Source organism: Micropterus dolomieu, linkage group LG02 (assembly GCF_021292245.1).
Source record: "Micropterus dolomieu isolate WLL.071019.BEF.003 ecotype Adirondacks linkage group LG02, ASM2129224v1, whole genome shotgun sequence".
In the NCBI taxonomy this organism is placed as follows: domain Eukaryota; kingdom Metazoa; phylum Chordata; class Actinopteri; order Centrarchiformes; family Centrarchidae; genus Micropterus; species Micropterus dolomieu.
This window is the reverse complement of record NC_060151.1, coordinates 12,122,014-12,148,990: the sequence shown is the minus strand read 5'-3', so window position 1 is coordinate 12,148,990 and position 26,977 is coordinate 12,122,014. Positions and strand designations below refer to the sequence as shown.

The following is a 26,977-nucleotide window of genomic DNA, read 5'->3' as shown; positions in this document are numbered from 1 at the left end:
TCTCTAAGTGCTATCCCTGAGCAACCATCATAAAACTGGCACCTTTTTGATTCCGAAGCTGATAATGCAGTGCCTGACCGTTAAACTGACAAAAGGGAAATTAACCAGAGATTACAAACAGCCTATGGGAAAGACAGGAAATCCTAAACTGCCCCCCCGCCACACACACACGTAACCGTGGAAACTGACCTTGCTCTGTGTTTCATTACCCCATCTACGCCTAAGTGTGACATAAACCACAGACCGTCCTGAACTTTAAATAAACAAAGACTGCAGTCTCCAAAGACTCAAAGCATTTAATTAAGTTTAATTAAATCTTTTAGTTACTTGATTACGTTTGCCTCTATTTGAGTAGTTATGTTACCATGTTGTTGCTATCTGTTGTTGATATTAGTGCTGAAAAGAATCTAAATAAGTTACTTTTGCAGTGTTTTTATTTTCAGCAAGATTAAGGACACTCCTTCATCTTATGTGTAACCAATGCTTTTTCACAATACTTTCTCACACAATTCCTTTAGAAATGATGATAAAGAAATGTCATACTATACCCTATTAATTATCCGGCTTGAATTTAAGATTTAATTTAATCGGGCAACAGGCCAAAGCAGGCTGACAAGCCGTAAGACCTAACAAACATTCTGCGATCAGGGATGTCCCGTAATGTTCACATTTTCCTTTAACTCCTAAAATCATAGCTTACTTTCATTAGTTTTCCTCAGCCGTATGAGTCAAATGCTTCCCACAATCGAACCTCCATTTCTCATTGTTCAGCCACTGTTTATTTTCCCTGTATTTAACCACCCTTTTGTATCGCTTTAGTTAGTTAATAAATTCACTGTAATCAAGGAACTGTGTGTGTTGACTATCTCCACGTCCCTGCCAAGAGAATTGACCCTTTAGATATGAGACTGACTGATTGATTTAAGATAATTTAGTGATTATTAACTAACTGATCACTAGTAATAATTGTATAATTATTAAAAGCTACCTAGAGGTCCGGAGGCTCTAGGATAATAACAACTCCGGTGGTGCCCCGAAACAAGAGAGATTTTTATTGGATATTTTCTGAATATTAAAATTAATAACTGGGCATTAATTCTCATAAATTTATCAAAATTCATAGCTAAGTTTTAGCCATGCTACAGCAAGGTTGATTTAACTGTTTCAAAAGCTTCTACATTAAGCGTTTTTTTCAAATGAGCATACATTCACACTTTACTACACAATAAAGCTGAACTGAAAAGAAGTGAAACAAAGTCTTACTCCATTACCTGCTTACCATATATAGGCACACCCTGCTTTGACTATGGCTTTCATTCCTCTAAGCATTCAATGAGCCACATCGATCAATATGTTTCAGGTGGAGAAAGGGCCTTGCGCCATTCTTTGAAACACTGACTCCAACAACCGACACTTGAAAGATAAGATTTTATTTAAATTCTTCATTTCCCTCTCTCCAGCATGCCGCATTCACCATCTATGGTGAGTCATTTCCCACAGAGGAGCTCTCAGCAGATATCTGACCGCTCACAGATAGATCACCTGCTTTACATGCCATAAATGTCCTTAACAGCCATTAATGTAACCGAGAGTGATAGCTCGGCACTTGTGATGCTCTAATATTGGTGCTGAAATGTAGCAATGGCCTTAATGTTCATTTATGCAGCTCCATCAAGATTCAGATCCATTAAAGTCTAAATGGCTGTGCATGTCAGAGCAACTAAAAGATGTGGCTAACTGACAGAGAGGCTCCATGAATCTTTAGGAGTCTTTCTCCCCTCTCTCCTCCCTCTGCAGAGGCTTTCACACAGATAATAATCTAATAAAATATATGGTGGCATAAATACGCACAGTTTCACAGCAAGTGTACCTACATGTGTGTATACATCCTGTGAGTGACTACCTGCAGAGCAGCACCTCACAAGCAGCTTTCAGAGATATTCTTTGTCATTTCACACCACACTGCATGAAAAGAGGTGAATCTGTCAAAATGTCAGAATGTGGGACTTATTATATACATATACATGTCACATTTTTCAGAGGTTTGTACCAACAGATCAAAGTTGTGTGAAAGGCACAATTCCAAGAGAAGGTGGATACATTTACTTTTTGGAAGAATTTTTTGAGAAATCCCCGTTCTGTCACAAAACTCCCCAGCTCTTAAACTTTATTTTACTTGGTCAGGTTATTTTGATCTGGTTCACTCTCTCTCCTGTCATTTGAGACTCCACTTCCTACACCTGCTTGATCGTCACCTCACTCCCTTCACATGGTTGTCCCCACCTAGCTCCTCACCTGCAGCTCATCATCTTCATTAATCTGTGCACTTATACCCACCTCATGCGCTGGTTCCTTACCAGATTATGTAGAGTCTTCTGTCTAGAATTCCCCAGGTTGTTCTGCCTGTTTCCCAGACCTTTCTTCTGCCTATCAGATTTGGATTTGTTTGCCTTTCTCTCTGACTGCTAACTTGGTATTTTGACCCTGCCTGCCTGCGAAAAACTGAACTTGCCTTGTACTGCTGTCTGAGTCGTGCTTCTGGGTTCACTCCTGTTTAGTTTCTTCTGAAATGTGACGTTGTCAAGTTTCAGGGGCATTTTAACTGACTGCTGGCTGGATGCCACAGCCTTTCAGAATTTATGGGTCCACTCATTACATTCAGGGAGAAATACTGCATTTTGTACTATATTTATCCGAAAACTGTATTACCAGTGAGCCGCAATGTTGTTAATAGTGTAAGAATGAAATATGTATATTGGTGAACATTACCCAGACTATAAAATGTAAACACAAACAGTTTTCACTCAGTGTCCAAGCTGCTGTTATTTGATCATTCTTGTATGAAGCGCCACCTTTAAATTGTAATCAAAGGTACCCCACTTCCAAAACAAAACAGTAACTTGCCATTGTTCTCAGTAATGAGGACAAAATCTGGAGTATACACTGTTATGGTTAAATACAGGACACAGTACTGACCACTTAACAAAGTGCATATTTTTAATGGCACAATTCTTCTGTAAATGTACATGTTTGCATTAGCAATGTAAATGTCTGTTTCCCATGCCAATAAGCCCCGCTGAATTGAACTGAACATTAGTAATGATCTGGATGCAAACCACAAACATGTATTCCTTAAGGCAGCTGCCTTCTTCATGCTATCAGGACAAACACTATCTCTTAGTACTTTTATTCATTTAATAAAAGTAAGGTATTTAGAGTAGGAGTAAAGAAATTCTTAGTTGAGGACATCCTTTTCAGACATGGGCAGCCATCTTAGTATATCCCTGCAGTGCAGTATAGCATTTTTTGCAATGCATTGTCACCAGAAGCAAAGTGACAAGTGATGAGAGAAGCTGGAGCCTCACAGCCAATGGGGATGGAGGGTTGTGCAGCATCTGTCTCCAAGTAATGAGTGAGGATGATGTCCTGAGGAAAAAATCTTCAAAGTTACCACCCACCTGATGGGGCTGCCCTGAACTCTTGAAACTGTGTTTTTCTGCTATCTCATAGTGTTTAGTCTCAAAGATAAGATAAGGAAATATTAAACACCTCATGGTCTGATTTATACAACATCATATTCAAGTAGGGAGGTATAAAACTGCAGAAAACTGTGAATGCCAACTCATTTCCTCTGGTTTAAAAGACTTTCGAAATAAAAACTAGACCGTAGCCCTGAACTTTTTCTTCTCATAAAAAATGAAAAGCACTTACAGAAATATCAGGTTCGTAAGACTGCACCTGTGTTTGTTCAGCCTTCATGCTGTGCTGTATAACATTCATTTTGCAGACCAGTGCTGGCAGACAGAAATGGTGCTCATGAGTTCTTTTGAACAGATAGGATCCTGACACATCAAAGAAAGCTTCTCCTGGGGGTTCAGAGCTGATTACTCTTCTCCTTCCACTACAGACTTTGTGTTTTACTCCTCTTGTCTGTCTTTCATCTGAGAGAAACAGATTGACAGTAACCCCCGCACACTGAACACTAACAAAACTGAGCAGCCCTGCTTTCAACTCACACATATCTGAAAAATAGTTAAACTTTACCGTTTGTTTTGGCTCAACTAAATTCCCTCAAAAAAGAATCAGATGGTTATTGGTTTACTTTCTAGAAACATTTATAGGCCTACCTGGGGACTATGCTGCTACATTGAGCTTTTTTTTTTTTCTTCAAATGAGCATACATTCACACTTCACTACACAATAAAAGCAAAACTGAAAACAAAGTCTGACTCCATTACCTGCTTAAACAGGCACACCCTGCTTTGACTTTGGCTTTCGGCCCTCTAAGTTGTCCACATCAATCAACATGTTTCTGGTGTTGAAAGTACCTTGTGCCATTCTTTTAAAACTGCCAGTTTCACACTGAGCTGTACAAATCTTTAACACTCTTTACATCTCTGACTGTCCTTACTTCAGCTGTTCTTGTTCAGCCAGTCCTCACCTGTCCACCAGGCATCCTCAGTGCACTCCTCTGCCCTGCACACTTGTGGCTCATTAATAATCAGTCGTGACCTGCTGCCTGATTTCCCAACCGCTCCTCAGATCCCATACCTGACTGTGCCAAACCCAGACACAGTCGTTTTTGGCTGTTATTTACCAGTATATGTTTCAAGGCTTAATATTTGTCCACATGATTGCCTGCCTCAACATGTTAGTCTGCCGATTCTTGCCAACTTGTCTTCAACCGAATATGTTTCCCCTCTGGGTACTGTGTAACAGAATGAGGGCTTGTCTCTAACTGGAAATGTTTTCATGTTTGTGTGTGTAAATGCACTGTATCTTTAGGTAATCACCAGCAAAAACCTGAAGAAATAAATCAGTTTAAATTAATTTCACCCCAATAGCCTAATGCCACTTTTAAACTGCTTCACAACTGTAGTTTGTAGTGTTTTGTCCAGAGAGGTATTGACTCATGTCTATGGCAATCTTTACATTGTACTTTGTGGTGTCACATTGCGTAAAAATAACAAGGTGTTTCATATAATTTTGCCCATTGTATCAAATAAGGAATGCCTTACAATATAATGTTATACATAAAAGGCATATCTTGCTTTGTATGTCATTGTCAACAACGCGTATCATATCAAACTATAGAGGGACCTTTATTGTATTGTTTGTTATGCATTTATATGAGTGATAATTATCCCAAAGTAGACTTGTGGGAATTGCAGTTATATTACTTTCCTGGGAGAAAATGGTTGGGTTTTTCATTGGTCAGTAAGTTGCAGAAAGAAACAACAACAACTTCAAACTCCATTTGAGAGCTGTGCCTTATCGTTAGGGCCAAGACAAAAGTATCAGAAGATTGATGCAACACAAACCTTTGCTCTCGTGACACAGAAGTAACACACAGGAGAGCAGTGTGAGCTGGTGCTTTTAAGCTGATTTGATATGGTGGACAAACCTTGGAATTATAACTTTCAGCTCCATCACGTGATGCACACTGAACCCAGGAGACATTTTCCCAAAGATTTACATTGTGAAAGAAGGGCCTGTATAACATACAGATACATTTTTTTAAAGAGTGACAACCCCCCAAAGTGACTAGTTTCACTATCTGAATTTGATCTACTTGGTCCAAAACCATTTGGAATGATTAAATAATTTTATCCTCATTGAAGTTACTGAAGGGCGAAACCTGAAGTTAACAGAAGTCTCTGGTGCACTTGCTCTATGAGTTGGGGTTAATGGAAACACTAGTGCACTTGCGCCTATGGGGCTACACAAAAATGTCCAGGAAATTTATTTTTTGGCTTTATGTGCTACTGAGCAGCTGTCATAGTAATGAATGGAGACGCCCTACAATGCTGTTTTCAGCTCTCGTTAAGCATCCATGTAGTCGCAACATTTTTATCCTGGGATGGTAAAGGCATGACCCGCCCTACTAGCCTACCATAACCTTTACCCTGCCTCTGATTGGCTTACCTTGACGTTCATACCCTAACCAATCTCACTCCTCATGCATAAATCTAACCAATCTAACCAACAAAGGCAACGAGTACTATCCAATCAGAGGTAGAGTCGGATGTGTCATGCCTCCGCCATCCTAGGGGGAAAAAATCACCTGCTGCTAACTGCAGGCACTGCCTGGATGTAGTATTAGAACCCAGAATTGGTTGTTTAGAAAAACTTATTATTCATCCACGTCATTCTGTGCCATTAGCTAGTTAGCGGTCTTGACTCAGACAGGGAGCACTGGGGGAGTGTTGGTGGTTGTTTACACTACTAGCACAGGACCTTTGGACCGCTGAGAGGAAGAGGTTTTCAGGCCTGAGGCGAGGGTATCAGTGGGGAATGCTGCCGGTGTTATGCAAAGTTTTGTCTTCCTGCCGAGAATTGAATGCACCTCCAAATACTGCTTTTAAATGCTATAATATTCTTTGTGGGGTTCATCAATAGTGATAAATGATTGAAAGTATATATTTTATGAACGAATATTTTAATACACTTAGTAGAAGTACTATTTCTTAACATTCAGTAAATATATTTGGTGATAACCGTGTTTGAAGTGTCTGAAAAGGACCTAAAGAGGTGGATCCACCTCTTTTCTCAACATCAATGACCGTTATCACCCGCGAGGTGCATGCAATTCTTGGCAGGCATGCAGAATTCGGCACAACACCGGCAAGCAGTGCCAGAATGAGCACCAGAACTGGAGTCGGGCGAGCAGGCAACGGAACCAGGCTCAGTAGCTTCCCAGTGAACAGTCACAAGATCCAAGAAGAACAAAACTACAGGGGATGAGGAAAAGAAGGTCAAACGCAAAAACATTGTGATTCCATACATGTCTGGAGTATCAGAGAAACTCAAGAGGATTTTCAACAAACATAACATCCCTGTGTTTTTTAAACCCAAGAACACACTAAGACAGATGCTGGTCCACCCCAAAGACCGCACACCCAAACACAAGAAAAGCAATCTAGTGTATGCGGTCCAATGCAGTGAGGAATGCACAGACCTGTATATTGGGGAGACTAAACAACCACTACACAAACGCATGGCTCAACACAGAAGGGCCAACTCCTCAGGTCAAGACTTTGCAGTCTACTTACATCTGAAGGACAGAGGACACTCGTTTGAGGACCACCAGGTGCACATTTTAGACAGAGAAGATGGATGGTTTGAAAGAGATGTCAAGGAAGCCATCTACACCAGGGTTGAGAAGCCGTCATTGAACAGAGGAGAGGGACTACGCCACCACTTAGTATCCCTCACTTACAATGCTGTCCTTTCATCACCTCCCAGGACGATGGTCGTTCAGTCTTGGCCACCGGTAGTCCTAACGACTGTAATGACTGTCGTTACAGCAACCAGGAACACTAACGAACCAGCGGTATCGATGACCCTGGCAAACGACCCCAGTGAGGTTAAATAGCTGGGTTTCCCTGCCAGTCAGTTCAGAACTGAAGAAGTCCTTTGGATGAGGGACGAAACGTCTTCCAGTATCTTCAACCAAGTCCAGTTGCCCTTGACTTTAACCTTCGTTGGATAACTATGACCTGGATGACTGAGAATCTTCATAGACTTCCCAGTGAATATGCACCAGGATGGAACAGCCTCTGATGTAGGCGAAGGCAAGTTTGACGACAGGGTATACAGTGCTGAGGTATTTTAAAGGCTCATTATTTTGGGTTTGTATTTCTCTGCAATGTAGCACAGTTTCTTTTTCAGCCTTGGAACTCAAACAACTTATTGACGCCCCAACAGTATATATTTAAATAATTAAATTAATATCATAAACATGAGACAGTAGTCAACTAATGGCTTGAACTAACAACTACTAGTCCACTAGGAAAATCTCGGGGGTAATCTTTTCTAAATGGCATTAACATGAAAAACGCATGTTAATGCCAGGTGGAAATGCATGCAGAGTGCACTGATATAGGAATGTGACTGGATGTGAATGGACGGCCAGACCACATCTGGAGGTGGTCAGGTTCGCTATGAGATCAGATGTCAGCCAAGCATATGTGCAATCTGCACAGTGTGATCACATTCTTGCAGAATAAAATCCATAAGTTGAAAGGTCACATAGCTCTGCCTCGTGCAAACCTGGCAAAAGGTACAGGTGGTAATAGCAGTAACGTTACCTAGCCAGTAACCTTGCTAAACTAATTTGCATATTGAGATCCGATCACAAAGATAGCGAGAATGTATTTTAATACCAGGTGTGATTGCAAAGGCCTATGGATCGGATGTCTTTATCCAGGTGACCTATCCAGATACAGTTCACATGTTAATATCAGGTGTAAATGAGGCCCATCTGGAGTTGCTTCTTTTTTACTTGCTTTTTACTAAAGTTTGCCTTTCCAGTGTCTGCTTCACAATAAGAGCCAACCAGTTTTGTCAATGAAATGCTTTTAATGTGAAAGAGCAGCAGTTTGCATTTCCAGTAAGTGCTCCAGCATTAACAGCTCCAATACCACTGCAAACAGTCAGACCCATCATTAAAGTGACTCCCTAATGTTACTTTAGAAATTATGAAAGACTCTGAGTGTCTTTATCAACAAGGTTCTTCCTCTTATTAAAAAACACAATCTAGACCAAGGTCATTCTTTCTCAGCTCTCTTTATTTTTAATTGAAAATAATGTGTTACGTTTCAGAGTACACCGTAGCACAGAAACAGCTCTTGTTAAGGTACTGAATGATTTGTTTCTGTTCAGTGATTCTGGAAATTGTCCTATTTTACTCTTGCTTGACCTTAGTGCTGCTTTTGATACTGCTGATAATGTCATCCTCCTGGATTGCCTCCCAGCAAAAGTAGTTTAACTTGTTCTGCTGATGATACACATCTGTACTTACCACTAAAACCAGGTGTCTTAAAGATTAAAGTCTATACTATTTCGCACCCCAAAGTCAATTGAGGAACTAAATCTAAACTAGATCTAAAAATCTGGCACCCTTGTCCATGAATGTGCACCCCTTTGCAAGAAATCTGTGTTATCTTTGATTCAGCATTAACATTTACCAAACAAATTAATTCTGTTGTCCAAGGTAGCTCTGAGGACTATTGCAGAACTAAATCCTCCCTCTCTCTTTAAGACCTGGAGATTGTTAAACATGCACCTTATTGTCCTGAATTGATTATTGCAATTCTTTGTACTCTGGAATTTGTCACTCATCATTATCACGCTTGCAGCTTGTTCAGAATGTGGCTGCTAGATTGCGGACTGGTACGAGGAAGAGGGACCATATGTCCCTCTCTTTACTGTTTACCAGTCAAATATAGAGTTGATCATTTAAGGTGCTGTTACAGTATTTTTCTCATCCAGTGAGTTTTAAAATTCTGGACACTCAAACACATTGCTAGTTTTCAAGTTGGGACATATAAATAGAGAGTCTTAGAGCCAGGACAATGAAATAAACAGATTAGCCTTGGATTTTAATGATGTGGATGTTTTTGTGCAGTACAAATCACCTGGTTCAAGGTAAGACAGTTCAGTCTTGCTGTGTGTTCATGTTTATGGCTGCATGTTTGTTGTTGTATAATGTTTGGCAGGCTGCATGATCAATACATGATACATTTTAGGTCCTGTATAACACTTTGATGATCTGGTATGGTGCTTAGTAGCTGTCAATCATAATTACGTTTGATACAAAGCACAAAAGGCCCACCCAGGGAAGGGGGCTCTGGTCCAATTAGTTTCCTCTGGGTTCTCAGTGAGGCTAAAATCTGTTGAATTAAAGTAAGAAAAGGAGCAAAAGAACCCAACACCAAACAGCAGATGCTACAAAAGTACTGAATTTGATTTTTAAAAGTTATATTAAATTTAAAAAATGGCACGGTTTCTCTCTGATTTGCCATTCACAAGACTTTTAGGACACAAAAAACTTGTAGCTACTGTAGAAGCAGGATGTTGAAAATGAGCCTTTTATTCTTGTTTTTTATTCATGTAATTACTGCCTACAGTGTTTTGGCACTACAGCCACATTCCAGGCCAAGCTGTGACAGCTCCGTAAAAGTGAGCTGCATTGAACAGATCTTAAAGTTTTAGTGTCTGCTGCCTGAAGAAAAAGTCAGGACCCAGCAAAACTTATTCTCGAATAAACAACAGCCGATCCCTAGAGAACAGAGAAAATTTAGAGTTGTAAATTCGTAATCTAACAAACTCAAATGCCTCAATGTTGCCAAAGCTGCTATTAAGTTAAAATTAAATTCTCCCAGCACTGCTCTGATGTAAGGTCACACCTTTTTCCAGTGTTGTGAGTGAGAGGAAGTATCACACAAACCTGTCAAAAAAGGAACCTTCTCCAAACTATAAACACTTATCGATGTATGTCTCTTGTTCGGGCTGCTCAAGGGGCCCGACAAAGGCTTCTTGTCTTCTTCGTTCTCTAATTTATCATACTTTCTTACCTCAGTTCTGTCAACCTCATGCCATTCACTCGTCACTTTTGCTTTGCTGCCCTAGTAGTAACTTTCACTCTAAGTGCTGTGTCCTAATTTCATTCCAGGGCATGTCTGATCATGCTCAAGTGAACACCTCTCTTGTGAAATACTGAGGATGACTTGAAGAATGTTCTTTCATAAAGCATATCCTCTTGAGCGCTAACACACTGAATGAAGTGGACCTAAACTTTAGCACCATAGAAAAGACCTTTCTTAGACGTGTGTTCAGGAGCAACACCATGGTGAGTGCAGAGAAACTTATTTCACCTCATGCAGAGGCTCTACGTGTACAGCTTTTATCTGGTTCATCTAATGAGATAAATATTGATTTTAATACAGATCAAAGTGATGAGTTTTTCTTCTGGTGTGAGGACGCGGCATGTTTTTGGCTGGGTTTCCATCATCTGGTTCACTTCAGGAGTCAGCATTGCTGGTGAGGCTTTGTGCACAAAGAGACATGTTTACCAGAAGTGCTTTTGTAAACTGATTTTAAAGGTTACAAGGTAACACTTTACAATATGGGACACAACATTGTAAGTAGTTACCAGGGAACAAATAAGGAACAAATAAGAAACGAATGAGAAAGTAACTGATAGTTACTGATATTAACTTATAGTAACTGATTAGTTAATTAAGAAATGAATGAGAAATGAATCTTGAATGAGATGATTATTGATCAATCGTTAATAAGTACTTCCCTAATAATTCCTTATGGAGGACTATATAGTAGATAATGATGAGTTACTTGAAAACAGACTGGAAGATCCCATATTAATGAATCATTAGGTAATGTTTAGTTAATGATTATCTGTAAATCGCTCATACTGGCCACTTTCTTCATGAGTCGTTCCTGATTACGGTAACTCTGCATGAAGTAATGATTCAGCACTCAGTAACTACTCAGTATGGTGCACCACTTTACTTGAAGGAATGCAAAAAGAGATAGTAATCATAAGATAATGATGAAGTAATGAGAGACTACTTAGTAACTACTCAGTATTATGCACTACTTTACTTGGGCTGCACAAAAACACGTTTGAGTAATTAGTAATGAATAAGTCGTTACTAGTTATGTTGATCAGGAACAACTCATGAAAAAAGGGATCAGTATATATTCATGAACTAATCATTACCTAATGATTCATTAATACATCCCGCTCTGTTCTCTAGTAACTCATCATTATCTACTATCCAGTCTTCCATTAGAAATGTATAATTAATGATTCATCAAAAATCAATTTGTTCCTGATTTGTTCCTCACTCGTTTTTTAATTAATTAATCATTAACAAAAACTCATTAAAGCTGGGGAAGGCAACATTGGAGAACTAGCAAGAGAGAGCTAGATTTTGAAAGTATCCAACCGACTGAATGAAACCATTGGCCATTCTCATTATATTCATTTTTGTGTTAGAGCATTTGATTTATTGATTGCTGTCAGGATGTAAAGAGAATTTCACCAAATATAACAAAAAATGCTTCACAAATAAATTGCCATTCAATGACTTTAGGTAATGATTCACTAGCAGTTAGTTCCTTATTTGTTCCCTGGTAATTACTCAAAATGTTGTGTCCCTTATTGTTAAGTGTTACTGGTTACATAGTGAGTTTTAGGCGTGCTGGTGGGTGGATTCTGTTATGTTTGGACAGAGCCAGGCAAACTGTTTCAGCCTGTTTCTGGTGTTTGTGCTTAGCTAAGCTAATTGGATGATGGCTGTAGCTACACGTTTATCGTACAGACATGAGAGTGGTATCTGTCTTCTTTCTAGCTGTCAAATTAGCATATTTTCCCAAAATGTCTAACTATTCCTTTAAGTCAATCCTAAAACTACTTTACCGAACAGCACACTCAAATCCACTGTAACCCAGAGACTGAATATCTACAGACTACTTTAAGGAAAAAAAGAAACTTTAGAATATTCACACTAGAGTGATAAATAATAGTACATTGTAAGCAAAATATATAAATGATGTTATTTGCAGCAATCAGTCATCAGTTATGTTCTTTAACCCCTCTCCCCGATAATTCAGTCAGTAATGGTTTGGAGCTACAGACCATTTCCCAAGTGGCTGCACAGTGTGGAAAAAATGTGACACTGACCTGTGAGGCCACATCATCAGAAAAATTGGATATTCAATTATTTTCCTGGCTGGCTATAAACAAAACACAATTCAGCGGATGTCAATATCAACACAAACAACATGACCCCCAAGTTCTGTGTGAAAGCATGGCTGAGACTACCCACCATAGACTCACTCTGACTCTCCTCAACGTGATGCCGACCAACCAGGGAAGATACCTCTGCAAACTACGAACCACTCAGGGAGTTAAATCTGACAAAACGGATGTTACAGTAGAAGGTGAGTTAAATTTTAATATTTAAAAAATACGAATCTTTTAAAATCTTTCTAAACGTCTGGATCTTTACAGACTGCTTTGGGAGTTCTGGTTCCTCCATCAATAACTCTCATGCTGAGTGCTGGTTCAAGGGAGTTTACCCCATTGGCACCGTCCACTGGTTCCAGGAAGATGTTGACTTAACGGACTCTGCCAGCACACAGGAAGAGCAGGACCAGCATGAATTGTACAATATCCTGAGTACAATAGATGTACAGAAAGGAAACCCGAGCAAGCCTTATAACTGCTCACTGTGGATGCCTTCTGCCACAAAGTATATCTCCACTCGATACCTAGAGATACCTACGTTTAGGGGACTAGGGTCATCGGGAAGCATGGTCAAACTGCAGTGGTTCTGTATGATTTTGGAAATCATGATTGTGAAATTTATGACATAAATGAAACAAACAGGTCAGGTTTTGATTTCTGGTTTGTCTCCAGATTGTATTTGGAAATGTTGAAATGTGAAAAAACAAAAACAGAAATCAGCCAATGATCGAGGCAAGATATTTTTATGGTTTAGATGCGTTAGACTATGTTTTATCCAACCTAATGCATGCTGTTTGTATGAGTTGTTGTAGAAAGCTGCTGTTGAGTGGGTAAGTTCGGTTTTTAACATGTCTGTCTATTTTCTTGCATTTGAGAGCCAATGGGAAAGTGTCTTCTCTGGGAAGACAGGAGTTTGTGTTTTCATGCTCCTAAAAAACAGAATGTGTCACTGATTCGTAACTGGAGAGGAGGAAGTCAGCCGACTAACTGTTTGGTTTGACTCTAAATCTGAAAGTGTATTTTGACGCAAAGGCACTTTAAATACAAACTTCCCCACTTGACAGCAGCACAGCATTCATCATGTTTTAACAAAGCTTTCTAAGAGAGTGTATGTTTGATTGGGTAGTGCATTCTTTTCTACAGAATCTCACTGATTATTTGTTATCATTCATAAGTAACTTTGAGAGTATATACTAAGTCCTGTTTTACTGGTAGTTTTTTGCACACTGTAACCAGGAAAATTACTTTTTAACCTTCACTTCATCCCGATGGCCAGAAGGAGGCAGTCTTCCCATGCAAGAAGGGTGAGGACAACTGATTTAATGTCTCTGCACACCTCTCGCATATTGTAAAATATTGTTGCTCAGTATTCTGAAGTTATTGCAAATACATGAACACTGGAGGAAAGGAAATCTGGCCTCTCGTACTAGTAGAAAAATTGCAAAGATCCTTAATGTAAATGGCTTGGCAGGTACCTAAATGGCAATAAAACATCTGAAAAACTACAATACAGGGATTAGAATAAATGGGTTAGGGTCTTATAAGGCAAAATGTGCTATGTAAGCACATTACAAATGTGTTTGTAAGATGTGTTTTTCATTCACATTTAGCTCATGTGTGGACACTAATCTGAAATACAGCTACTGATTATATAAATCTTGTCTACACAAAGTGTAGTGGATATTGTGTATTGATGATTTTTTTTAAATGCTTTGTGTTTATGTTACATAAAATGTAATGTAATAAATTTCATGTATGCACTGAAAAAAATCATAGACCCATTTAGTTATGTCAACTTACTACTTCTTTTTAACTCAAATAGCTCTGACAAGTTTTGGAGTTTGAACTCAACTGTATGAGTTAGAAAGTTAAACTTGCATTAATTCATTGTGTTGACTATTTGACACTTTTGTCTTGTTGATTGAACTTACGTATGTAAGTTATCAGTTGAAAAAAAGGCGAGGATTGGAGAAAGAGAAAATAAATTGCCTAAGTGCTGCATCTTTTGAGTTTGAGAAAACATATACATAATCAACTAATTATTAGGGTTTAGCGAGTACTCGGTTGAAATGAGCATCCGGTACAGATACTTTTTGAGTATCATCAGAGTAAAATGTGTCAATATCTGTTTTGTTATAAACTATAAATATAGGAAACTTTAAAAAAAAATAAATAAATCAATTACTATTGTGACCAAAAACATTGCTCTGAAGCTCAATTCTGAGGCTGTTCTGTAAATATTTTTCTAATAAATATAGCAAGTTCTGGTACAAATTTCAGGCTTAAGTAGCTTGGCGATGGCGCAATGGCTAAGACTATGCCTTTGGCGTGAGAGACCGGGATTCAATCCCCCACTGTGACACAACTGCCATTGTGTCCCTGAGCAAAACACTTACCCCCTCGTTGCTCCAGAGGTGTGCGGCCTCTGACATATATAGCAATTGAAAGTCGCTTTGGATAAAATGAATGAATAAATGTTGAGTTAATTGCCCACTTATATATTAAGCCACGCCCATTCTGAGTACAGATACAGAAATTTTTATTTGTTTAACAGATACAGATAGAGATAGTGGTGTTCTTGCTCACCCCTGCTAATTAGCTAATTATACACTGCAGATAAGTCATATATTCAAATTCCAACCGAAATATAGACTATATAGAATATCTATAGAATATCTATGGTAAACAAGACTAGTGCCACTGGTGGAAAGGGTTCCTGACAACAGCCTTAAGGCCCTTTCAGAAAGGAAGTGACATCTACTGCTATTTTCAACTTTGACTGTGGCCTGCACAGGTGCACCAACAAACTGCCCTGCCCTGTTGCAAGTCATTGAAGATAATATAATAGCACAGTGGTGCTGATGTTGTGGTCTGTATTCAAGGCCCTTTAGATGTATATTGAGACAAATTTAAATTCCTTAACTTGAAATGGACAGTAGTATTAATTTGGATAAGTTGCTTTAACTTGAAAATATGAGTTAGAATAACTCAAACTTATAAAAAAGTTCATTTAACTAAAAAAAATACATTGAGACAACTAGAACACTGTAGTTATATCAACTTTATGAACTTGAATTTATGAGTTGAAACAAACTTTCCATTTTTCCATTTTCAAGGCAGCAGGTGAACTTGCATTTCCAAGTTAAACTAACTTGAAATGTCTTATATTTAGTTATCTGAACTTAAAAATGTGAGTTGAAAGGGTGTAGAATTGTATGTTTGTTTGACAAGAGAAAGTAAGTTTCCTTGAATGGACAATGTAATATATATAGTTGTTTTAACTCACAGTATTAAGTTCAAACAATAAATGATCATTAATTAAACAAATTGTATAACGTAACATCATAAGTTGAAACAAAGCTTTTCTTAAAGTTGGGTTTACTCACATTTTTAAGGCAGCAATTGAACTTCAGTTTTTAAGTTGAACCACCTAGATAATTTTTACAGTGTGTAAGTTTTGTGACAATATGTCATTGTACATCAGTGAACGTTTCCTCTTTTACACCTTGTTCAGATCTCTTTTCACTGTGAATTGGTGAACACCTGCTGTCCTGACCTGAGATGTTTGCTTATCCATGGTGTGCCAGTGTGTCTGTGGAAAGTTTGTTTGGGTTGTGCAAGTTTAGACATCCAGACACTCCTCACTGCGCTTCACTGCAAATGTAGTTGATTCAAAGATGTTAAGGTATGCAGTCCTTCAAGCGAACTACATTAACTGTTGCCTCAGTGTGTCCCCAGGCTGGAAAAATACAGAAATGTATTTTTCAGAGACAGTGGGAAGGAGGAATGGTTTCTGTTTTAGTTTGGTTTTCTCTGTTAAACTGGTTTTTATTTTTTAGCAATTTCTCTGCTCTATGGTGCAAGTTTCAAAGTACACCCAGGTTTTGCTCGATAGCGGATCATCTCTTATGGAATCCATGTTCAGAAGACCTGATGTTTTACCTCTTGCACGAGTGACAAAACACCTGCATAGTTTACATTTAGCTAGAAGAAGGAAATGAGTCTCCACAGTCACAACTATGATCCGTTGAGATAAAATTGCTATGAAAATCAACAGTCCGTAAGCTAATCAAGCAAACAAGGACATGTGCAGGTATTGTGTTGCACAATTATGTTCTCACCTGTGGTTTTCATCGTTGCAGAGACAGTTATACAAACAGGAACTAAGATAAACATCAAGCCTCAAACTGAAAAAAGTAAAAAGCAATGCATCAGTGCATTAGAGGCAGCTGTTCTCCTGCATTTAAATTAAATGTGTGGATGTTGAGTTGAATGATGACAGTGATGACCACCTGTTTTATATAAGAAAAGAAATGCCCTTCTCTAACGTGCTTCTGCTCCAGAGATTCAGAAAAGCAAAGACATCTGTCCCTAACACCTTTGACCTTTTGTAAGCCAAGCAACTGGAGCAGGAGAGGCAGTTAACAGGAAACAACTTGTCGTTTTTATACTTAGGTTTTTGTACAAATATAACGTTAATAAGTGAACTTTAGAGGTCCAGGTAAGTGAATTTTGTGGACCGAGCCAGACTAGCTGTTTTCCCCCGTTTCCCGTCTTTATGCTAAGTTACCTAGGCGCTGCATACTGAACATAAGTGTATCTCATCTAAATCTCTGCAAGAAACTGAATATCTACATTTCCAAAAATGTTGAACTTTGCTTTTCGTAACAGCAACAATATTCATGTGCTGTAGTGAACAGAATGTTTTTGTATTGAAAATAGTGTTAGTGTGTGAAATAGTGTTATATCTTAATGCTTTAACAGTCACCCACTGTTATTAAAAACATGATCAGTAATATTAATATGCAAACTGTTAACCTACCTAAGCTTTATCTCCTGATGTGTCATAAATATGACATTTTGCACATCTTACACATTACTATTTCCACTGACTGTGTAGCACCATACATCCATCCACAAGATGTTTCCAGGCTTTGCTGTACCTCAACCTTGACTGAGTTGATGTTCCCCATCAGTTCATGTCCTGTAGGCCTACTCATGAGGAGAAAAAATATTGATGTTTCCTACAGTAAAACTTCATATATTTTGTTGATCATGAACCTCTCAGAAGCTGCTTTTTGTTGCAGACTGAATCTGTTTTCATGTGCAATAAATTATTAATTATCGGCTGCTATTACTTCCTACATCACCCTGTTAGCCAGATATTCTTTCAACTTACTTTGATGATTTATATGCACAATACAGGCTCCTCAGAGGTGCACGTGGCTGCTGATGTGTCAAGAACTGATGCCATGATAATGGTTTAAGGACTGGATGAACCCAAACATGAGTTCACAGCTCCTCCTTAGCCTTATTCTCACACGAGTGGAAAGTGGATTCTCAGAATAATGCATTTCTCTGCATCCTTCAGTGGAGCAGTTACCTGTGCCTTCATTTTCTCTTTCACACAGACTAGCCTATACATGTTCCAGGAAACGTGACTCTTCTTCTTAAGTATTAGAATCATCATCATCCGCAAACATCACTCTGACTCTCAGACGTGACCATGACTTGAGATTAAAAGTGACAGCTATTGTTAAAGCTCTGTATTTTCTCTGTATTTTTTTGTAAAGCTGTCTGTCTCTGCCTTAGCTTATCAGCTGTGATCAATCAGATATATTTAATAAGTGAAAACATTTGCAGCAAAAAAGAAATTGCCATGATGAAGAAACATGGGTTCCAAAATAGGAGTACATACTGTATTGGATACATCTGTTTCTAATTTTGAACACAATGAATAGCTATGATTGTTTTGACACCATAGACTGTATATAAAAAGCTTTACACCTGACACAGGAAGTGCCACTCATGAAATAAAAGGTGTGTTCAGACAGAAAGAAAATTCGTTGTCTATCATTAGCGTAAATTTTATAGTTTGGGTGCAAACTCAACTTTTTTGTCCTCCAGCCAATGGCTAGTAAATGTTCAAAGTGTACCAGCCACTCAATAGATTACCATTGTTTTTTGACCAGTGAGAGAAATAAATATTTTACCAGCATTTGGGTGGTGGCTAGTGCTAATTTTGCTCCCTGGTTGAATCCATTTCTATTTATTTGCTGCAAACAGCCACTTAGTAACTGTACATTAGCTGTTAGCTTGCTAGCAAAGGAAATGGCCTCTGTTATAGCAGGTGAACCCATGTTGATTTTTGCTGACTGTACTGTATGTACGAGGACTAGGTCAGCAGTTCAGAAGTCATTTTAACATGTCACAGTAGAAAAAACACAAGCATAAATAATATCAATGATGGCTAGTAGTAAACTAATTACGACAAGCTAGTTTCAATCTTGTGATTTACTAAATCGGGTTGCACCATCAAAACGTAAGAAATGTCTTAGCTAGTAAAGACTTTAATAATGTGATAATCGGTTACCAGGAATCTGATGCCATCCAATCAAGAGCAATGCAAACAGGAAGTCACTGCAGACCCACAAGCTAGCGTAACCTCCAAAAATGAATGATTTATGTTTTGTGTTTTCGAAGGACAAAACATAATTCGTTTGCAAATGTAGTTATTTATTTTATTTATGCCTGCGTTGATAGTGGAAATGAGTTTCAGAGTAAGTAGCATTCACACAGTTTATAATGAGTAGGATATATCAGGCTGTACTAACCTAAATGATTTTTAACTTTAAATCTAAATTTAAATGTTATTGATATGTATGAGATGTTTGAAGTATGTTGTGTTATTTTTCAGAAATGTTATCTAAAAACAAAAAAAAGGTTTATTTAAACAACATTTTTCAAGTTTCAGGTCTTCACTCTAAATGGGTCAAAATGTCTGCTGTGAAAAACCCCTAATGCAAATGTCTGACCTGGTGAAACTTTTTCACACCCTGTTTATGCATAATGCCCCCCTAATATATCCCCATTCAACTGAAGAAACTCATCATTTGACTTCAGCTGACTGCCAAACAGGTTGCTTCACTAAAAAGTGAAGTCGCTGCCATGGCGACCTGCCAGACGTGACAGTGAGTATCCCTCCCCCTGCTCCACCCTCTAGTCCAAATATTGTCACAACTGGTTCCAAATAAACAAGATGGCAACGGCAAACGTGCCAATAAACTTGAAATCAGTGGTCCATAAACCAAAGGGTGATGTTACAGTGGCTGCGTTCTTATACACAGTCATCTGCTACCTGAATAAATGTGACAATGATATTAGGCACTATTTTATGAGTCACAGTGACAGTTTAGACATTTACATGGGAAGACGAAATGTAACCTGTAATCAGTTAGCGTTTTTAATAGTCAGCAAAAGTGGAACTCTGTTGCAGGAGCACCAAAAGAAAAAAAAAGTCTAACATCAAACATTGAAAAGTTATATAAGCTTCCAATTATCTGTAACTGTCGTTGTTATGGCTGCTCCTCACTCTCTTCCATCCGTGGATACTGAGCACCGTCACCTCACACAGGAGCCCACAAACCACAGCTACACTACAAGATCTGAAGCGATGTGGCAATGCTGGCAAAAGTAATAAAGAAGGTAATCACAAATAGTTAGAAAACTGTTTTAAAAACACAATTAGAAGATGAAAATGGTTCTGTTCGTCTTCACCACAACATATTACTTTTCAAAATCTAAAACTACAATAATATTCCTAAATATTACTGTTTGATTATGAAACATCTAGGTGTTCTTTAACTTGCTTTGGAGTATACTATATATACAGTATAGTATATTCATCATTTTCTACATGTATTTTTAATATGTTTGGTGTTATGGTGATTGTAACTAGGCCTACAGTATTTTTATCTATGCTTACTGTATGTAGTATAAGTACAAACAAATGTTGATTGCATATATTTGGTACAATAGCAAAGAAGGGTAGCTGTTGCCAAGGTAACAACTAATGGGGACCTTAATAAACAATTATACATCTATGAAAATCCTTTCAATCTTTATTTCATCTCATGGTCTGCTGAGGTGAAACTTCACATTCAGTGAAGACAAGGATACAGAAGACAAATAAGAAGAACATCAAAAATTCTTGAACATACAGGGGATCGAACCATTCAAGCTCAAATTTTAATCAAATGACTTCATGGGCACGTCATGAATTCTGTATTTTAATGCAGTGGAGTGGTGCATTAAAAAATTATAAACAGAAAGGTCTTTCCATGAGCATAAACAACAGTTTAGAATCCTGTCTGATTGTTGAGTAACATTGTTGTGTATGGATATAATAGATCCACATGTGCTTATTTCAACACTTGTTTTCCGTCTGGCTTGTGAAGTGGGCTGTCAGACAATTTAATGAATTTGCCTCCTGCACAGAGCTACCATCAGTTGAGTAGTGGCAATGAGAGGAAAATTAATATATGTTGATAGGTTGATAGCAACACAGAAAGGCAATAACATGACAGGTCAGACTTGTTTTAAAGAATGGCCTTAAAATATTGCATAGAATTAAAACATCTGCTGCCGTCATACTTGCCCTTTATTTTTGAATATTCCCAGAAAAACATCTGCTTCACCCTGAGTAACACCATCAGTGCAACAGCAGGTGTGCTGGGTCCACTGAGGTCAACAGTCATCCCACTGGTCACATTACTATCCATTATCTCGCTGCATTACACAGTCAAACAAGGCCTCAGGTCACGTGCATTGGATCCCATAGACAGAAACCAACCACGGCGCCTCCTTGACACCTAAGAGTTCTCACCTCTGCCTCAGAGACAGAGTCTGTGTGTGTGCATCCCTGTGTGTTTGCAGTCTACAGCTGGCAGCCCACTAACAGTAGGACCCACGCTGGAAAATCAGGCAAGAGATCAGCATAGTAGTATAGAACTCGTTAATTGCTGAGGAGGAACATGTCATTGCTGATTCTACAAAATCAGCTCTGTGTATGAACCTCTACTTGATGTTTAGTTCAAGACATTACAAAATAAATAATCTTATGACTATAGTTTGTAAATATATAGTCTCTGGTTTCTGCGTTGTCATCGCTACCAGCATGCTGGAAGCTGCAGTGAAGTTGCTAGGTAGCATCTCTGATTAAAAATTTAAAAAACTCACTTTTAATGATACCTATTTTTTCCTTGATTATGCAAAAGTTTTATTGTGGCCAACAAATCCACGTTGAAATCATACAGGAATCCTGCTTTCTGTGTTGGTGTTGAACTCCTACACAAATACACACACTGAGCGAAGTCAGCGAATAGCAGAGCGGAATAAGCTCGTTACTGTAACTGCAAAAAAACCTTTATCTACAGATAATAATGAAAAACTACAAAGAAGCTAAACCAAAAGGTGTCTGTATGTAGTCCCACTGTGTAACGTAGTTTTCTGTGAATCTGGCTGAGACAAACCAGCCACCCCCTCTCTACCAGCGGTATCTGCAGGCAATGGATCACATCAGCAGCAGGGAGGAGGAAGGGAATGATAATGACTGATACTGAGTTTTTCATTAAGTTTTCATTAATAAATAAATATTATTTATTTTGTTGACATTTTAGTGAGATATTATTATTGAGTGTAATTATTGATTATTAAAACATCTTTTCCAGTACTGACCCTTTATGTAGGTAAATTCTTCAAATAAATGAAGAATGTAGGAGGATTTATAGTACTGGTCTGACTGCAAAGTTAAACATAGCCCCAATTCATGTGTTTTTTTTTGCACATTTCAAGGCCTTTGCTGCTGTTGAAGTTTTCTAGCTTTTAGCTCTTTGAGTTAATATAAATCAATACAATCAGTACTCCAAATACTAGTAGTACTAATTACAACAGTGAAAAGCCTTATTGTTCAAGTATTAACAAAGCTAAACAGTAACCTGTTTTCCAGCTGTTTCTCAGTTTCCCAAAGTATAGGGAATTTAGTTTCACCCTAATGTATATATATTAATTACATTTATTTAAAAATATCATACAATAAAACCATTATGAGGTGAGGTTTAAAATTTCATTATTGGCAGTGTTTTTCTCCATTTCAGCCACATTTTGATGTAAATTTCACCAAGGCTGTTGAACGCCTGAAGTCCTCTACAGTGCTTGAAGAATGAGTTCACCTTGAAGAAGGTCTTGCAGAGGCACAATGCAAATCCAGGCCCTTCAAGACAAGAGATGAGAGGATATGTTTATCTTGCACAGGGCAGAATGTGCATACAGATGTATTTAGTAATTCTCAGTAGGTTTCCATGAAATTTATTACTCAATACTCCCAAATGTAGCAGGAGCAGGGAATAGCTTGTAGGGATGTCAAAGGAAGTGATACTTCAGTAACAAATCGATACCAAAATTCTGAAAACATGTCAGTAGGTTACTAATTATTATTTATTTTTTTTTTTTTTAGGTACGGTGGATCCAACACGTGAAAGAGGGAAGCTGCAGTGACAGTACCACCTTGCCTCGTCGAAAAGAAAGGGAGTAATACTCAATTCGCAAAAACCAGTATGCAAACGGCGCCATAGAACTTTTCAGACTAAAGGAGCAAACACTTGAAGCACCTCAGACAGACATCCAGATTGTGTGAGTTTCAATTCACGTGACTTTAACAACCCTTGTTATATCCTGATCTTGAAATAAACATAACCATTATTTTTGTCTGAGACATATGAAGTTTGAAATGGTTAAAATAAAGGCTACCGTGTGTAGGCTACGTAACGTAACGCATCCATAACTGCCATCCTTACCGTTCAGTCTGTCATCTGTCATTAAAACATAAAATTAGCATTGTGTCATCTGTCATCAAAACATAACGTTAACATTTTTAAATGACTGTCCAGACTAATGGTCTATCATCACATCAGTACATAGAAACTACTGCTTGCACTCTGAGTAGAGTGTGTGTGTGTGTGTACCCTCTTGTTTCTTACAGATGTTGAGCTATACCCGATAAACTTAAATCTCATAATTTTCCTTTCACCCATATCCTTTTTATTTATTAGCTTAGTTGAAGGCTACATGTCGCTATTGTTGTTTTTATGTACTTTTAAATGTTTTAATTCAAGTGGTGTATGTTGAAGTGCATCCAATTTACAGTTTTGTTTTTTACTGTGGTACCAGATTGGGTATCAAGAATCTTGGAATTTCACTGGTATTGGTAACGACTACTAAATTTCTGGTTTTGTGACATCCCTACTTGCAACAATGCCACCTGGGCAAATTTTGTCCCCTATGAAATTAAAGTGGTTAAATTAAAGAAAATTTAACCACTTTAATACTCAATAAAATTCAAAAAGAAAAGGATCCTAATGCTACACACCACACATGAACACTGCACACCATCCAAATGGCACCCTAAGTGCTTTACAGTAAGGTATTGACTAAAGGCTCGTGCAGACTACACGACTGTCAGCATCGGCCGATGGCCGTGCCGTTCACACTAAACAACTTGACGGGAGTCTTGAAGTCGTTGTGGCGTTCACACTATGTGACTGATCAGTGACAGGGGGTCACACACTACACGAGCTGACAGCGGCTCTGTCACCTGATGCCGGTCTCCAAACCACGTTTTGTCAAGAAAACACACGGGAAATGTGAAACAGGAAATGCGCAAACCTACACATGAAACTGCTGTTGTTTGTTATTATAAAGAGAGCAATTATAAAGACAAAGAATCTGGGTGAAAGGATGGATTAGCACATGCAGGTAGCAGGGATTGTCTGAGCTACAGAGAGAGCTGGAGGTGAGTAAAAAGTGTTTTGCAGTGAAAAAGTAGCTGCCTGCTCTCATTGGCTGGATGTGGATGTCGAGTTGGCTGACTCTGTCAGATATTTGGCATGCTAGATATCTGGCAGACGTCGGCGATGTATCAGAAATGTGTCGGGGAGCTGTTTCGATGCGTCGTTGAGTAGTTCACACATAATGACTGGTGACTGCCGATCAACCATTGATTTACTCCCGATCACAGCCTGACGGTCACCGAGCTCACCAAGCAGCACATCGTGTAGTGTGAACTAGGCTTAACAGTGGACCTAATTGATGCAGAGGACACTTAAACACACACAAACATCCATTGACACCCAGTTGGACGAAAGAGAAAATCTTTGAAAGAAGAAAAAAAATACAAACACAAGAAAACTTCATTTCACTCTCGGCTATAGTGTGCACAAACAGAGCTGCGGAGCCGAACAAACTGCAGTGCAACAGACGACAAATACTTAAACCACTCGCGACTGTACTGTAGAACAGAAATGCAGCCGGAAAACATTACCGTAGAAACAGGAGTGGAGGTGGGGGCCAGAAATGTGGAACAGGGCACCTACCATGATGCACAGCCTGGCTTACAAGAGTCTGCAAAGTGCATTAAAACACTAAAATTACTACTACACGGACAGGAAGCAGCATGTGGTGCTTGAAAAACATGTCTCTGACTCCAGGACCATCAGCACCGGTTCCCATCAAGGCTTCGTTCTTTCCCCTCTGCTCTTCTCCCTGTACACCAACAGCTGCACCTCCAGGCACCAGTCCGACAAGCTCCTGAAGTTTGCGGACAACACCACCCTCAATGGGCTCATCTCAGGTGGGGATGAGTCCGCCTGCAGGCGGGAGATCGACCATCTGGTGTCCTGGTGCAGTCAGAACAGTCTGGAGCTCAACGCTTTGAAGACCATGGAGATGGTCGTGGACTTCAGAAAAAGCACAGCCGCACCCTCCCCCATCATCCTGTGACTCAGGATGGGAGCTGAACATCACCTCCCTCACCAAGAAGGCTCAGCAGAGGATGTACTTCCTGCTGCAGCTGAAGAAGTTCAGCCTGCCAAAGACAATGATAGTGCACTTCTACACCTCCATCACTGAGTCCATCTCACCGTCTCCATCACCATCTGGTACGCTGCTGCCACTGCCAGAGACAAGGGCAGGCTGCAGCGCATCATTCGCTCTGCAGAGAAGGTGACTGGCTGCAATCTTCCTTCTCTTCAGGACCTGCACGCCTCCAGGACTCTGAGGCGAGCAGGAAAGATTGCAGCTGACTCCTCCCACCCTGGACACAAACTGTTTCAGACTCTCCCCTCTGGCAGGAGGCTGCGGTCCATCAGGACCAAAACCTCTCGCCACAAAAGCAGCTTCTTCCCGTCTGCAGCTCATTAACAAGGCCCGGGTCCCTCACTGACACTCCCCCCTTTCAAATAATACAATTGTCTATGCACTTGTAAATATTATTTAATTTCATATCATGCACAAACCTGGCACATTGCACATATTTGTTGTTAATTGTAAATCTTTGTTGTTGTATATTTTTATATTGTCAATTTATATATTTGTTCTTTCTCTATTACTACATTTATTTATGTTAACTGTATGTTTGTCTGTGTGTAGCACCTTATCACCAAAGCAAGTTCCTCATATGTTTAATACACTAATTGGCAATAAAGCTCCTTCTAATTCTGATTCTGCACTATGAATGTGCAGCACAGAAACATTCTAAGTCATAACTCACAATCACTGGGACACTCATTCACGGAAAGACACTGCGTTTGAACCAGATGGAAAATGTGTTTGCATACGCTCAACAAAAACATAAGGATATGAAAAAAAAAGTCTCAAATGGCAGGATGTAGACAGTGACTTTAAGAGAGCTGGCCTTGGCCTCGTAACACACTATACAAAGTCAGCTTTTAACATTCTCAAGCGTTAGCGGCACACATCCAATGCAGCGCACTGATCAATACAGTCCTCTCTTGGGGACCTAGAAACAGTACCAACACAGGAACCCAGGACAGGGAATCCTGACAGAGTTGAAGGTCAGATGGTTCTTTGTGGGTTATCTTAAAACACCATCAGATTTTGTCAAATTCATACTGCTGAAGGTTGAATCTTAACAAGCCTTTGTTAACAGCAGACAGACAGCCTGATTTATCACAAGAATAACACATGCATTAAGCTAGGCCTACAGGGATGTTTTTCTATTGAAAGGAAGAGATGAAGCCCCTATGAGATCATATTTGATGCATGTTTCAGACCAAGCATATGAAGTACCTTCCCCTATACTGTTCACGGTGAGCATCTGTATGTATGACTGAATTCACTGCCTTAGATGCAGAAGGGTGCAGAGCTGCCATTCCCATAAGAAAGTATCGCTGTCAGTAAGATGAAACAGCAAAGCCATCATTATAACAAGGAATGGACCAAATCTCCATAGTGATGAGCTATTTGATCACTATCTGTATGATATATACAGTAATAGTTGTTATCAAAGCAGAGATTTGTCAGTTTATGGAATCAATAACTAATTTATTCACATTCAGAACAATGACAATCACAAGAAAAGTACAAAAGTGGTTTGATTGTCAAAAAAATGTGCCAGCCAGAAAAACATTCAAAATCTCAAATTCATATTTTCAGTTTTAATTATTTATATTTAGAATGTTTTCTGGACACAAAATTATAGCTTTGTATGTGTTCAGGGGAGCATATAAGCAGGTATGTGTGTCACAGAACATCCATGGCTTTGTAAACAACACATATCAGTCAGTC

At 38.9% G+C, this 26,977-nt stretch overlaps 2 protein-coding genes and 1 long non-coding RNA gene across 3 annotated transcripts in view; 1 reads left to right on the top strand and 2 right to left on the bottom strand.

The window, feature by feature from the left end:
- Positions 1 to 2,979: 2,979 nt before the first annotated feature.
- LOC123965262 lies at positions 2,980 to 4,435 on the bottom strand. The gene is made up of 3 exons (XR_006823663.1): positions 4,239 to 4,435; positions 3,712 to 3,794; positions 2,980 to 3,426 (listed from the first exon to the last, which is right to left on the bottom strand). It is a non-coding gene; the product is annotated as an uncharacterized LOC123965262 (long non-coding RNA).
- A 6,119-nt stretch (positions 4,436 to 10,554) lies between these two features.
- LOC123967466 lies at positions 10,555 to 13,662 on the top strand. The gene is made up of 4 exons (XM_046043572.1): positions 10,555 to 10,633; positions 10,731 to 10,824; positions 12,421 to 12,750; positions 12,821 to 13,662. The coding sequence occupies exons 1-4, from the start codon at positions 10,631 to 10,633 to the stop codon at positions 13,183 to 13,185; spliced, it is 792 nt and encodes a 263-aa protein (XP_045899528.1). The 5' UTR covers positions 10,555 to 10,630; the 3' UTR covers positions 13,186 to 13,662.
- Positions 13,663 to 20,444: 6,782 nt separating this feature from the next.
- Positions 20,445 to 26,977, bottom strand: part of LOC123956913 (phosphoribosyl pyrophosphate synthase-associated protein 1) — a 35,039-nt gene continuing 28,506 nt past the window's right edge. The window contains exon 11 of the mRNA XM_046029468.1: positions 20,445 to 22,607. The gene's annotated coding sequence lies outside the window, so the exon portion shown is untranslated. The remainder of the gene's footprint in view (positions 22,608 to 26,977) is intronic.